Here is a 15,907-nt window from a genome sequence, read left to right on the forward strand (position 1 = left end):
CAAGTGCCCTGGAAATCAAAGGCCCGTCCGTCAAAGGTCAGATAGTGAGGGTCACCAGATGCTACACATTTGCCAAAGCATGTGGCGTGGCAGCCTAGGATTCCATTCTCCACCCTGCACTGCACATTGGCTCCGCAGGAGGCCTCCTGGCACTCAACGACCCCGCTGTGTTTGCACCGGCACCGTTCCTGGCAGGAGGCGCTGGGGTAGAACTCCTCTCCCTTCCTGTAGTACCTGCCCTGGTGCACACAGACATACTGCACGACGGGGACACACCAGTCTCTGCTCAGGAGGAACCCGGCGTCACAGAAACAACCTTCGGCACAGGGGGCGTCACAGCCATCAGGCCCCTAAAGGCTGTGGCAGGTGGCAGGGCAGCCGCTCCCACAGAGCTCGTAGTGTGAGTTACTGGGGCAGCTGGCACCTGCAGGAGAAGATCAGAGGGAACGTGCAGATGGGGGTGAGAGAAAGCTTCTTAAATTAAGGCACCACCGGAAGAGAAGGTGCAGGTATCACTTACAATAGTGTTGTTCGGGGGAATTGGGAGCCAAAACTCCTGGGTTCTAGTCATGGTTCAGGGAGGGACGTGGGGTCTACTGGGTTAGAGCAGGCAGGGCTGGGAGCCAGGATCTAGCCAATCAGAGCTGGAGGGCTTGCAATCAGGTTTCCTGGGTTGTACTGCCAGCTCTGGGAAGGGATTAGGATCTAGTTGCTTAGTCACAGAAGGGCTGGGAGTCAGGACTCTGGGGTTTTCTTTCTGACTCTTGGAGGGACATTTGGTCTAGTGGTTAGAGCTGCAGACAAGGGGACGTGTTCCAAGTTGAAACCCAAATTCTGGAGTGGGCAGCTGTGTATGGTTTAGTGATGGAGGACTTCGATGGCCAGGGCTGCGTGGCGCTGCAGAGCTGTGGGTGCTTCAAGAAGTGGATATATTACAAGGTACCGCCCCCTGCTGGGGGTATTAACTCCTATAAGTTCACTTCCTCCACACCCTGCTCTCATCAGCCATGTTGACTCAGACCATTGTCAATTGCCAATGGCAATATAGTAACTCCTCACTTCAAGTTATCCCAGTTAATGTTGTTTCATTGTTACGTTGCTGATCAATTAGGGAACATGCTCGTTTCAAGTTGTACAATGCTCCCGTATAACCTTTGGCAGCCACCTGCTTTGTCCACTGCTTGCAGGAAGAGCAGCTCGTTGCAGCTGGCTGGTGGGGGCTTGGAACCAGGGTGGACCGGCAGCCCCCCTATCAGCTCCCCGTTCCCTTAAGTTCCCTGTGTAGCAGCTTCCCAGCAGGCTACCAACTGCCGGCAGTTCAGCTGTCCCTCCCGCCACTGCCATGTGCTGCTCCTGCCCTCTGCCTTGGAGCTGCTCCTGGGAGCCTCCTGCTTGCTGTGCAGGGGAGTGGGAAGGAGGGGAGCTAATGTCAGGGTGTCTCCCTCCCCCCTACTCTTGCACCCCGGTTACCCCTTCTGCATATAGAGCAGGGTGGGGACAGGACCGGGCTCAGGATGGAGAGAGCTTGCTAACCGCAGCTGCTGTCTCAACTTCCTGATTTTTGTACTTAGAGTGGGGTCAGCATACTTAAGAGGGGCTATGCACATCTCTCTCTCTCTCCCACTCACACAGGGTGTGTGTCTCGGTCTCTGTCTGCCACGCTGTCTCCCCTCCCTCTATTCGTGCTGCCTTGTAGAGTGTGGGGCTACGTTAACAACAACGTGTTAACCCTTGAGGGCTCAGCCGAATGCTAGTTAATCATTTAGCAGTAAGGTATTCCCCAGGAAATATCCCACCCTCTTCCACCCTTTAACTTCACCACCTCAACCAAGCTTCATAATCATCATTGCTGTGTACAGTATTAAATTGTTTCTTTAAAACTTATACTCTGTGTGTGTGTATATAGATAGATAGATAAAATATAGTTTTTTGTCTGGTGAAAAAAATTTCCCTGGAACCTAACCCCCCCATTTACATTAATTCTTATGGGGAAATTGGATTTGCTTAACATCGTTTTCTAAGTATAACATTATGGTGGAGAATTGTGAAAGGGGGAATATTGGCATATGTTGTGGTTATTGTGAAAACTGGCGTGCACACCGCCAGCTCTAGAAGGCTTGGCACTTCTATTTTGCCAACCAGGCAAACTCTGAAGGATAGAGGAGTTTGTCCACCTCCTGGCCTTGAAGGATATATATATATAGGTAGAGGTAAAATATACATGTAAAAATTACTATATGCAAATTACCTAACTGATAGAGGAAGGAGAGAACTGCCCATAATTGGCAGCACAAAGGAGCCACAGATAAAGGACATATCTGGTCAGCAAACAAACTACCTGAAACCAAAAGACTCAAATTATGACCCTCCAGAGGAAGGTGGAAGGAGTCAAACCTAAGAATAAGAGGGGGACAGGTTAACCCTAAATAGAAAAATGCAGTATGCAGTGCTGAAATCTGAAGACAAATACAAAAGTGTTCTGCTTATATACATGACACCCCTACCTTTTAATTCACCAAAAGCCCAAGGATATAATTCATGGTATAACAAGATACTTTTAATAGATTTGATGTTAATATTAAACATTGGGATAAATGTAATGTTAATAAGTACCCCTTTAAGGTCATAGGGTAATGATGCTTCTCAACTATTACCTGTGAATAAATGTAAAGCTTAGCACAGCAGAAAAACCATTATCAACTTGGTCTTCTGGATAAGAAGGGAAACTGAGGTACACCACCTCCTGAATTTAATGACTGAACAGTGGGATAATTTCCCCTAAACCCTTAAAAGGTAAAAGACATTGAAACCTGGCCTGCCTATAGAACAAAAACACAGGAAAATATGGGGGTAATTCCTCTGTTTTGCCTGAAATCAGCAAGGCTATTTGTAAAAGAAAGGGATATTTTAAGCAATAATCTGCCACCCCAAAAGGGGTAGAGAAACATGGTGTTTTTGTCTTTCAGAAAATCACAAAAAGCTGGTACCAACTGAAGAGCAACCCAGAATACCATGGATCTACTGTCGTAACAAAACTTGTGTTTTGTGTTGTGTTGTTTGTCTTGTTGCTAGCATTGTTATGTATTGAAAAATGCTTTTAATGCAGTAGTTTAACTATATTTTCAGAAGCCAATGTTGCAGAAGGGTGGAGGTCAAGGAATGCCAGTCTGTTAACAGGGAAACATCCTCAGGTAGCAGACACAATATTAGGAGGGATTGGTTTTGGAGTAGGAATTATGAATACTGAACCTGGAGGTAATTAAGAATAAATTAAGCTCTCTGTCCCAGCTACAGGACAGCCTGATACAGAAACAAATACATGCTAATGTGGATCTAGTCCAAATAAGTCTGGGTAATTTGAAAGCTAGATGGAATATGTGGCTCAATGCCATCACCTGGCTGCTGTATAGGAAACAGATGGAAATTGAAAACCATACTGCTATAGCCATGGGATGTACTGAAATGCAGATACTTGCTTTGTCCACCTTGGATCACGAAATGTTTTGGGTAATAGCGGGAAACACTAAGGTTTTAATACACTTCTAAAGCAAAGAAAAAGATCATTGATACTTATCAATATGAATGGATGCAGTATGTTTCTAGCATGGTAAGGCCAGACCTTTTAATTAGAGAAATTGTTGGTAAAATTGCACCCCAACAGTCTCTGGAAGCAAGGATATGGAAAGTTAGTCCACTCCCCATATTGCACATGGGATCTTTCTTGCTACCCCGGATCTCGAGCCAGTGGGCTGGGGAGGGAGGGAAGCTATTGGACACCAGAGGTTGAACCGAATGGACTCCTCAAAAGTGGGTATGTTTGTCCTTACCTATTGCCCCAGAGCCCTGTACCAAAGATATATCGCTGGGATCGTGTATGTGGGATAAATTGGATAATGAGACCAAGGTACTGTATAATGGGCAATGTGTATGTGTGAATTCTTGGGAAGAGGTCTTTTGGGAGATGAATGTAAATGCAATGTAAGTACTGTGTTTACCAATTATCACACTTACTATCTACCACAGCCAGAAAAATGTCATCTTACTGTGAGCACTAATGGCTCCTCTGGGAGGGGGAGGGGACGGAGCGGCTGCGTTGGTTGGAGCCGTTAGGGAGCAGCTCCGGCAGGGGAGGGAGCCAGATTAGATTAGATTAGAGAAAGGGAGAGACTCAATATATTGTTAGGAGGATGGATTAGATGGATAGGGAGATTAAACAGATTTAATAGATGGGTAGATCAATTAGATGGATTGGGTGATTAAATAGATTAAGTGGAGGATACGTGGCTAAAATGGATGGAGAGATTAAATGGATGTAATAGATGGATAGGTTTGTATTGGCAATTGTAATCAGTCACCCTGAAGAAAAAACGGTGGGATTTTTTTATGACTAAAAAAATTTCCCAAATTGAAAATTTTTTGGTTTTGGAATCAATAAAATTTCATTTTCAAAAACTACTTAACCTGCAAATGGGAAACTGAAACATAGTTTAAAAATGTTTTTTTAAAAGGAAAATAAAAAACGAACAGAATGAAAATGAATTCAAAATTCACCATTTGGGGTTTGTTTTCAATCAGCTCTACCTGTAAAGTTCTTTAGAGGGGCGGGGTTCTGCAGGGCTACTTCCAAGACTGCGTGTACGACTATTGCTTCTTCAAAGGCCAACAAGCCGTGATATGCCAGCTTATCACCAGCTATACTGCAGCCTGCCAGGCCACCGGGGTCACTATATATGCCTGGAGGACCAACTCCTTCTGCAGTAAGTGGAAGCAGCTTGGGACCGCCTTCTGGGATGAAAGTTAATGTACGAGGGAAAGAAAACAGGGTCTTTGCTCAAGGGAAAGCCAAGTTGGTTGGTGTTCAGGGAAGGGGATACGAGATGTTTCTCCCCTAGGGGGTGCAGGCTTTGATCCAGCCCCAGGGTAGGGGGACTGGCCAGGTCAGGGTGGGCATGGGAGAGGATATGGGGCTTTTCCCCTCTAGGGGGCACCAATTCTGATCTGATCCCAAGACAGGGGAACTGACTGGCTCAGGAGCAGGGAATTGGAATTCAGGGCCTGTCCCCTGGAGGGTGCAAATTCCAATCCAGGCCCTGCCTAGGGGTAGAAGTTGACTCAGTGTGGGTTGTCCAGGGATATGGGGCCTGTATTTCATGAGTGTGTGGGTCTCATGCAGGTCCTTATTGTACAAATGAGCCTGTCACAGAGCTCATGCTAATATCTGGAGTTGCCAGTGTCAGAAGAGGCCAAGAGCTGAAGGGGCCATGGAGACTGAACTTTCCTCTGACAAGGGGTCCTGCAACAACATACTGGCAAGGCACAGTATGAAGGAAGCTTGCCTGGCAGCTTCCCATACTGCACCCAACAGACTCCATTCTCCAGGGCTGTCATCAGGCTCCCTTCTCCAGCCCTTACGTTGTTACATAGTTCAGAATCCAGCTAGTTTTCTTTTATGGGATGCTACCGTCTTGTTGTTTCAATGACAGGTCTCTCCTGTGCCCAAAACAGCCACCGTGAAGTCTACGCCCGGGGCTGCCAGTCGACCTGTAGCAGCCTCTATGCCCCAGTTCAGTGCTCGGCCCAGTGCTGGGACGGCTGCGTGTGTGATGAGGGCTTTGTGCTCAGTGGTGATGAGTGCATCCCTATGTCCCAATGTGGATGTGTCTACCTGGGATTTTATTATAAGGCTGGGGAGACCTTCCACCCAACGTGCCAGGAGCAGTGTGTGTGCCAGGCCAGCGGAGATGTGGTTTGTAAAGTTTTGTCCAGCCTCCCTCATGAGGAGTGCAAGCTGGTGAACCTGGCAACCCTACCTACAGCGATGGCTCATGTCTTGCAAGGCAGGGCCCGGCTTCCTGCTCCAGGCATTGTGACCTGGTGCATGGGGTAGTAGAACCACTCAGGTTTGGCCCCTCCATTACACAAGGCAAAACCTGAGTGGTACCACTACCCCATGCACCAGGTCGCAACACCCGGAACGGGGGATGCAGAAGCTGATGTTGCAGGAAGGGTGCAGGGCAGGCTCACTCAAAAATATTTCCCCCCCTTCCCCTCTGCCCACTGGGGCCTCCCATTCACATCGGGTATTTCTGTTTTTGCACCCTTGGTTTCATGCTATCTGTGGGTGCAAGTGAACCCATCAACCCATGCTAAAGCCACCACAAATGCAAAACAAGATAAAAATCAATCATTTAAAGCACTCTGATTTAAAGCAATCCACCCTGCCTCAGATGCTGCAACCAGCTGGTATAACCTGTGCTTATCCAACACCTGGCCCAGAGACCGTAAAGGGGCCCTCAGACATTCCGTACAATGGACTCACGTACCTGTGAATTTCGAATCATAGTAGAACAGCACTATTGAACGGCCCTTTTCAAACTGCCACTCGACCCTGGGTGTTCCGCTTTGCGATACGTACGCAGTACAGGGTATATCAATTGCTGGAAAGAAACAGCAATAAGACAGCATTTGCACTGCACCCCAAAGGTAATGTCATGTAATAAGATCCTATTTGTAAACACTTGGCAGAGCTAAGCCACGAACATATTTGTTTTAAAATGGACTGGGAGCCAGATTTTCATTTATACCCAGGACCAATTACAACGTAGTGTGAAGGGATCATCCTTCCTGAATCCCAAGGGCTGGAAAAAATGCCTAACAGTGAGAGGCTTAGAGAGCTGTTTAGTTCATTGAAAAGAAGATTGCCAGCTAACATGATTATGGCATACAAGTACGTTCTCGGAGGGGAAAAAATACACTAAAGGGCTCTTGGGTACAGAAAGGCAGAAGAACCACCAATGGCTGGAAAAAGCCAGACCTGTTCACAATATTGTATTGTTTTTAAAAGAGTGATTAACCATTGGAACCATCCAGGGAAGCGATGGATTCCTCAACTCTTGATGCCTTCAAATCCGGCCTGGCTGCCTTGCTGGAAGAGATGCCAAACAAGTGATTGGGCTCAATATAAGGGTAAGTGGGTGAAATTATCTGGTCTGTGTGATGCAGGAGGTCAGACTAGATGATCTAATGGTCCCTTCTGGCCGTAGAAATCTACCATTTCTTGAGGGCTACCATCTTAAAGTCACATGGGTCTGAAAATGCAGCCTAGTGCTGACATGCAATACTAAAATCACTGGAACAAAAACATTAACGAGCTTTTTCGTTCACTTTGTGCATTTGGCAGCACTTTGGGTATAGTCCGTTTCAATGCTGCCTTGTCTGGTCAGTTTATGTGGGTCTTTCAATCAGCAAAGGGGCAGAAATTCACTTATGAAAGCTTAAAATAGGAAATTAATTGTGAAGCTGCAGAAACTAGCAGGGACAAGAATTGTATCTGAATCTACTGGGAACTCATTGAGATTTACTAGATTACAAATCAGTGTTCCTGTAAGTGTCAATCCAAAATTAACAATAAATTAGAAAACTGACATCATAGTGACAGCCCGAAGGAGAGTGGAGCTACATTTCGCTCCTTCTTGAATGCCTGGGAGACTAGAGATGGAGTTATCACGGGCAACTGACATTTAAAAAAAAAAAAAAAAAAAAAAAAACCCAGGGGTAAAATTTTCAAGTCACTTGGGGCCAGATTTTCAAAGGTATTTAGGTACCTAAAGATGCAGGGAGGCACCTATTGGGATTTGTAAAAGTGAAAGCAATGGGAGTTATATTTCTAGCCCACCTAGGTGCTTTTGAACACCCACTAGGCACCTATCAATAAGCACCTAAATACATTTGACAATCTGGCCGCTTAGGCACTTGTTTGAAAGTTTTACCCTAGATTTAGTAGTTCAACTTGCCAGAGGCCATTCCCGATTCTGTACTAATTCAGTCATCTTGTTAGGGCTCAGTCATTATCTCCACCCTGAACCTCATCTTTATGCTCTGATACAACAGCTATTAAGCCCCAAACTTTCAACTACATTTCATCTGAGACATGGACACTGGAATCTCTGGAACAAGAAGTACTTGAATTTCAAAGATTCAATACTCACCAAAACTACTATAGTATTGCTTTGAGTGCAGAAAGACTCCAAGTGTATTTACTACTGGAGGGAACAGTTTCTTACCCTACAGTAGCTGTGATTCTTCGAGATTTAGTCAGTGTGGATCCCACAGAAGGTGCACATGTGTCTCATGTGCACGAGTTCAGATATTTTGAATAGCAGTATCTGTTCAGGGCTGTAGTAGACAGAGACAGCCTGGAGCACTGGGCCTGGTGCAAGATCTGTGTCCTGACCCAGAGGCTGTGAACCAAAGTCAGGCCGTGTATTAAAGCAGATGCTTGTAAGTTCACTATTCAGTACGTGAACTTGTCAAAGTTGTTGCTAGTGTACTAGGCACTAGATATTTATGTAAATATATTCCAGCTAGTACAGATAAACCATCTGATCTTGTACTAGATTGGGGTGTGACAGAATTATGAATAGGGATATTTTCTCCAAGACATCAGGAACAAGGGGAGGTAAAAAACAGAGGTCATGGAACATAAGGTGGTACGTAAGTTATTTATCTCAGCCTACAAATGTCGGGGTACCTCGCCTTAACACTTTGTGTGGCCTGGGGGATAGCAGAGACTGCTGCTGCTGACCAGGCACTCATGTGTTAGTGTACCTGTAACCACAGAGCTAGGGCACTAGGACTGTGCCCTGAGGGCAATAAACCTGGCCGAGTGCCTTTGTCACCTTACCATGCCAGTGGTCATTCTTTATGAAAAACATCGAGGTCCGCTGAATGAGCATTATCTGCTGTTAGTACTGGTAACACTGAAGCTCCAAGGACTGAAGCACTGAGCAGCCTGAAGAACGTTACCAAGGCAACGACATTTCAGCCTTCGACATCATTTAACAAGGGCCACGCATGACCTTCAGCTTCCTCACAACTCAAAGCCCTCTCGCGGTCCCTTCCAGTCCTAGAATCTATGAATTAGCTGATGACTCCGAAACTGGCAATGGAAGGTGGCTCGTGGGATCCGCCCTGACTGCAACATCTCGAAGAACCACAGTTACTGCAGAGTAAGGAACCAGACTGTTTTCTAAAAGTATCTGTCGGTGTCGATTCCACTGTAGGTGACTGGCCATCAGTGTCCCCTCTGGATAGTGGGAACGAAGAGAGCCAACTGCATCAGTCAAATAGGGATTGTAATACTGCTCTCCCAAACTTTACATCTGCCCTGGCAGCTAAGTCCAATGCATAATTCTTGACAAAAGCCAGTGTTCTGTATCAGGATCTCCTAGACTTGTCTAAGACAGTCCATCTGTGTCATTCACCCAGCCAACATCCGGGCAGTCAGGTGCAGGGACTTCACGTCTGGACAGAGTATCTGGCCAGGATGCTGGGAGATCAGGTCTGGACAGGACTGGTGGCTGAATGGACACTGGCAAAAGGTCCATTGGCCAAAACTGCCTGGGCCAGTTGGGAGCTACACGAATGATTGTGGCTTTGTCTCTTGATTTTGGAAATCATGCCGAGACCAGGGGAATCAGAGGAAAGGCAAACAGGATACCTGGACTCGATTGCAGAAGAACAGTGTTGGGAAATATTGCCAGGCTCCTGCCCACTTTAGAACAGAAATGCTGACTCTTGGTGTTTTCCTGGGTGACAAACAGGTCTATCACAGGAGTTCCCCAATGGTGGAATCTTGGCGCAATCATGGATCTCTGCAGGGACCACTCCCGACTAGCTATGGATTTTCTGCTCAGCAAGCCCACCAGGTTGTTGCCTACTCCTGGGAGATGGAGAGCCATTGGGGTTATCCTGTGTCGGCGGCACCGTGTCCAGAGCTTGAAGGCATCCCCATAGGGGAGACACGTGTGCACCTCTTTGCTTGATGATGTAGTGTGTCGCAGGTCTGGTCAGTCAGGATGTGCATGGTGGAGTTCGGGAGAGCAGGTAGGAAGGTTGCACAACCTTCTTGTTTATCAGGTGTTTTACTGGGGAAAAAGACCAACTTGAGCCTGAGCTAGAGCAGCCGCAGGTGAAACCTGGCAAGCGATGTCATGTATGTGTACGTTAACATATGTCCCCACAGCTCCAGACACATCCGCATTGTCACAGTCTGGTTTGATTCTATCCCAAGTACTAAAGACTACCCCTGTCTCCAGGAAGGCTCACTCTGACTGATCCAGAGTCAGTCAAGGCTCCTGGGAACTCTATTGCCTGTGGTGAGATAAGAGATTTTTTCCCCTAGCTCATCAGGAGGCCCAGCTGAGAGAATAGGGATAGTGTGTAGTCCAGGCTTTCCGCCATTTCCTCCTGGGATCTGCCCCCATCATCCAGCCGTCGAGCTGAGGGTAGAGGTGAATGAGCTGTTGCTACCGCGAGGCACTTTGTGAAGACTCGTGCCACGGAGAGTCTAAAGGGCAGAACGTTGCACTGATAATGATGGGGCCCCCACTGTGAGCCCTAGGTGCTTCCTGTGAGCTGGATGGATAGCGACGTGGAAGTACATGTCATGTCAGCAGAGAGCCACCAACCAGCCTTGAGCCTCAAGAGATGGGATGATGGAGGCAAATGTCACCATCCTGAATAGGATACAGTGTTGTATATGTCCAATCTTCTCATGTCTAGGATGAAGCTTGGATAGGACGAAAACTCCTTTCTTCTTCAGAAGAAGAAAGAACAGGAGTATAATCCTCTTCCCCAGTACTCCATAGGTACCTACATGCCATAGAAGAGATGAAGCAACTAGTACACTTCTGTTTGTAATAGGTTCTCATGACAAGGATCCCTGAAGAAGGATAGGGCAGGGGGTAATGCGTGGAAATGGATAGGGGAGCCATGGACAATTTCTAATGTCCATTTATTGGCTCGGATGGCTGCCCAGGCCCAGTGGAAAGGCAGTTCCTGAAGGTGGACGCAGGCTCCACACTGACTCCAATGCAACTCCCAATGCTCCTGTCAAATCTGCTGCCTCAGAGGGAGTCTGGTGCACAGAGGTGATGGGTGTCCCCAGGAGTATCTGAGATTCTCTTTGTGGGTAACTCTGGCTGTCAATCCCACTAGTAGGATGGTGTCCTCTGCCTCTGCTTGGGCTGCTACTTGTAAGGGTTCCTTTAGGTGTGTAAATCCCTAAGAATCACAGAGCTTTCCTTGAGGGACTGGAATACTTCGTTTGTTTTCTGCCTGAAGAGCTCCATCCCATTAAAGGGCAGGCCATCTATTGTGGCCTGAACCCACGAGGCTGTCTCAGTGACGACCGTGGCCATACCAGATGCGTTCTTGGCCGCCTGTAGGAATGCTCTCACGACCATCTGGCCTTCCTTGATTAGTTCTTTGAACTCTTCCTTGTTATCTTGAGGGATCTTGGATAGGAAGGGAGTGACCCTCTCCCAATTGAGATAGATGTATTTGGTGAACAGAGCCTGGTATTTGCCAGCTGGAGGGAGGCTGATGAGTATGCCGTATGTCCATGGAGATCCAACTTTTGGGGTCTTTGTCATTAGGCATGCCTTTCGTGGACTGTGATTTCTCCTGTGCTGAAGAAGCCAGGAACTCTGCATTTGAATGGACATAAGTGCGTTCAAAACCCTTTGGGGGCACTGGTATCTGTTCGCCACCCTTTTCAAAGTGGGAGGAAAAGTGCCCGGCATTTGCCACAGTCCTTTAGCCAGTTCCAGGAGCCCCTTGTTAATAGGAAGGGTGATTCTGGCCAGCATCATGGTGCTCAAAATAAAGACTTCTCTTGTATAAATGTAGTCCCAGTATCCAAGGTCTCTGCATGCAGAAAAGGAGGTCTTGAAAAGTTTTAAATTCAAATCAATCGCTGGGGCCGGGGCTGGTGTCACTGCCTTGTCCTTGAGTGGAGATGGGGGTCGTTGCGATCCCTCCCTTGCTTCCTGCTCTTGCGGGCCCATGTGTGGTTCTGGTGTGGGTGGCCTGGTTAACGATGCCACTGGGGAACGGGATCGCCTCCTTTCTGGAAACATGGGAGAGGGAATCTTGCTCCCAGACACAAGAGCTGATGGTCCCCAGTAAGGCTAAGGTGACGTCGTATGGGTACTAGGCTCCCCAGCCACCTCTTTTGGGTCTGTGACATTATCTGATTAAAATATGACCATGTAAACCATTGTTGCTACCACTGTTCTAGAACTGCAGCAAATCTTATACAAAGTATGACACATGGCCAGAAAGGGTTAAGCAGCTTGCAGGCTATATAATCCAAAGCCAACCTTTAGAGAGTTAGAAGAGTATGCAAATGGTAATTAGGGCCATTCCATGGTAGATAGATTTGCATTTCAAAGTTCTAGCCTATGTTGTTAGAAATTAAAGGTGATACTAATTTTATGTTTACTTATATCTGTTTACATGGCTAACATTAAACAAGTCAGTTCCTGTCTGTCACTATAGCTGAGGGGTAGGCAACCTATGGCTTGCGTGCCAAAGGCGGCACGCAAGCTGATTTTCAGTGGCACTCACGCTGTTCGGCTCTTGGCCACTGGTCTGGGGGGCTCTGCATTTTAATTTAAATTTTAAATGAAGCTTCTTAAACATTTTAAAAACTTTATTTACTTTATATATAACAATGGTTTAGTTATGTATTATAGACTTATAGAAAAAGACCTTCTAAAAATGTTAAAATGTATGACTGGCACGCGAAACCTTAAATTAGAGTGAATAAATGAAGACTCAGCACACCACTTCTGAAAGGTTGCCAACCCCTGCTATAGCTATTGATTCAGAGATCAAAAGGGGATATTAACATTTAGATGAGTCTTGGGTGAAATAATGTCACTGTCTATATGTCACTTTAAAGTTTGTGATAGACTGCCTAATGGATAAACTGCCTTATGTAAATCCATGTAGCTAATTACCTGTAATGCTTAGGAAATAGCTCCACTTCAAAGTATCCGTGATTGCCTATTGTTCACCTAAGGGCCCCGAACTGTAAAAATGCCTTGGGTCCCAATCCATTTTTAATCTCAGATCTGCTTGATGCTTCATGCAGGGGAAGCTTAAGCCCAAGACAGACCCCAGTCCTGACTGGACCACCCTGAATATAAACATTGGACTAGAACCTATGCACAAATTCTGAAAGAACTCTTTGCAACTACAAAGCTCACCATCTCTGCTATGAATCTGAATCTCAAGAACTGTACTCATGACTGTTTGGATACTGATCTTTTAACCAATACACTCTCTCTCTTTTCTTTTTTAATAGAGGTTTGTTTGGTTAATAAGAACTGGCTGTAAGCGTGTATTTGGGTAAGATCTGAAATATTCATTAACCTGGGAGGTAATGTGTCCAATCCTTTGCGATTGGTAGAACTTATTTATATGATGAATAAGATGTTCAGTAATCCTCATCATATCTGACTTGCGCCTCTGGGTGGAGGCCTAAGGCTGGGTTGCTTTAAGGAAACGGAGTTGTTGGCTTCTGGGTAACCAGTGAGGTGTTATAGAACCTGTTTTGTGCTGGTTTGGTAAATCTAGGTATTGGAATATCCACCAGCTTTGGGGGTTGTCTGTCCCATTCTCTGCAGTTCACCCTAATTGAGTGACCTCAGTTGGCTCCCCCCCGGGACTCCGGTCACAGGCTCTCACTCCAAAGGAAGAGGGGGATCTCTACTCAATTTGAGCAAGGCGGAGTACATGGGTTAGGTGAGGAGGAGTATCTCTTCGAACAGCAATGCCGTCAGGCGATGTGCCATTGGGGCTGGTTCCATTAGTCTCTTCAGCACAGGGAAGATGTCTGGAGGTGATCCAGATTACTCCAGGGCAGACACCTGTGCCAAGACTGGTGCTGGGTCCCTCATTCCCTGTGCCATTCACAGCCTATGTAGACAATTCAGATGCTTGGTCCTTTGAACCGATGTTTTGTTTCCTCCTTCTGGGACCTTCCTTCACGTTTGGTGTTACATATGGGCTCTGTCCAGTCCCACGAGTGCGTCTCATCTTTATGTACAGGCACGGATGCCAGCTTTACTGCCTGGGAAGCCTGCGCCAGAGTGACCGATGCGGACACCAGGGCCATCCGTGCCAAGAGCCTCAGTACCGCGGCTTTCGGTACAGAGGCCTTTGCCAATATTGAAGTGGTTGGCATCAAAGTCACTTGTGCCAGCTCTGCCGATATTCTCTTCGCCTTCTGTCCAGCGCTCAATCCTGGAGCATGACCTATGCTCAAGAGAGCGCTGGCCGATACCGGCTTAACTAGCCTGACACTGGTAATGGCCGTCACTTCTGTGTCTGAAGTGACCCACGTGGACTGCTCCAGCATACGCCGCCTGAGCAGAGCGTCCCTGGATTTGCGGGTCCTGGATGAAATGGACTTGCCCACAAAGCACTGATCCGGGAGGTGGCTCTCCCATAGGCAGAAGCTGCCTTGACTGTGTCCATCCTTGACAGGCATGAGTCCATCACAGGATAGGCAGATTTTGAAGTCCACCTTGAGACGTGGCAGCTTGCATGAGGTATGAGGGGGTCCTCACTTTTTTTTTTTTTTAAATGTCCACATGAAAGGAGTGTGAAGATGAAGATTTTTTCACAAATCTGATTTAAAAAAATAACGTGTTCAGTTAGGGGAAACAGTGGGCCAGGCGCTCGCTCGGTCCCGTCTTGCTGCCATGGGCATCAAAGGGAAGTGAGGGAGGATTGCGTCTGCTCTGCCTTTTACGCCCTTAAACAGGAGCACGAAGGGGGTGAGAAGGAGGGGGGGAGAAGATAAGTGGCTCCAACAAGCTCAGCTATTCAAAAGAAACCGAACTCATGCCCACGAGACGCACGTGCAACTGCAGTGGAATCCACACGGACACCAAGTCGAAGAAGAGCTGACCTTCCATCATCTTAGGAACAAGCGGTCATGACTAGATCACATTCAATACGTGCAAAGAGAATCACATCTAAACCAGTAAAATAAATAAAATATATATATATGAGAGAGAGAGACAGACACACACCGCTTGTGCTTTACAAGGGACCGTTTCACAAAGCTGAAAACAACTGAACCAAACCAGCTGGCAGGAACCAACCCAGTCTTTGCAGTTTGTGAGCTCCGAGCCATCAGTGCTCCTAAAGATCACTACACTGACTTCTGCTGGAAGGAAGCAGGGCCACAGTAGCAGTTTGTCAGGGTGAGCGCTTGAGCACAGACACTACAGCGAGGGAGGGATTCTCGTGTCACTGTAGTTAACCCACCTCCCCGAGAGGCAGTCGCTAGCTCAACGGAATAATTCTTCATTCACCTAGTGCTCTACACCGGGGCTTAGGTTGGCATAGCTGTCTCTCCGGGGGGTGGATTTTTCATACCCCTGAGAGCTGTTGCTATGCCAATGTAAGTTTTCAGTGTAGACCAACCCTCAGCCAGAGATCATTCCCCAGCTGGGAAAGGCCAGTGGGTGGAACTACACCTTGACTGCACAGGCAGCAATCAACAACTTCTCCAGCACTGGCAATTTTTAAATCAATCGTTTTTTCAGAAGATCTGCTCTAGTTCAAACAGGAATGAATTCAGGGAAGACCTATGCCGTGTGTTATCAAGGAGGTCTGACTAGATCATGGTGACCCTTCCGGCCTTTGAATATATAATTTAGCACTCTGCACTTACGGTCATTCTCAGGCACTTGAATGGTTTGTGTGTCCATCACCTGGGCTGATATCAAGGACCCTACCCTATGGGAAGGAGAAAAAAACGATTAGGAGAGAGGTTTGTTTAGAAACCACAGAACCCAAGTGATCCCAGAGACAGCAGAACAGCTGCCAAGCTCAACCCCACAGAGATTCATCTCTCCTATGAAGGATCAACACCTTAAGAACATTCTTTTCTACCTCATTTTCTTGGAGAACTCTTAGCCTTACAGTAGTTGCCAAGGGTCTGCACCCCATTACAGGAAAGGGGTTTTAGTCAGACTGCTTCAAGCTTTGCTTTCTGGTTGGTTTTTGTTAAGACAAAGTCAAATGTTTGTATTCGGTAAGGCCT

At 46.9% G+C, this 15,907-nt stretch overlaps 1 protein-coding gene across 1 annotated transcript in view; it reads right to left on the reverse strand.

Moving 5' to 3' along the window:
* LOC135892787 (junctional adhesion molecule A-like) overlaps nucleotides 1-15,907 on the reverse strand; it is an 85,817-nt gene that overhangs the window by 46,193 nt on the left and 23,717 nt on the right. The window contains exons 2-3 of the mRNA XM_065420586.1: nucleotides 15,536-15,595; nucleotides 6,324-6,437 (exon numbers count right to left, since the gene is read on the reverse strand). Of these exons, the coding sequence (XP_065276658.1) occupies nucleotides 6,324-6,437; nucleotides 15,536-15,572 (151 nt within the window). The 5' untranslated portion in view covers nucleotides 15,573-15,595. The remainder of the gene's footprint in view (nucleotides 1-6,323; nucleotides 6,438-15,535; nucleotides 15,596-15,907) is intronic.

The sequence above is a fragment of the Emys orbicularis genome, chromosome 20, assembly GCF_028017835.1.
Source record: "Emys orbicularis isolate rEmyOrb1 chromosome 20, rEmyOrb1.hap1, whole genome shotgun sequence".
Classification (NCBI taxonomy): domain Eukaryota; kingdom Metazoa; phylum Chordata; order Testudines; family Emydidae; genus Emys; species Emys orbicularis.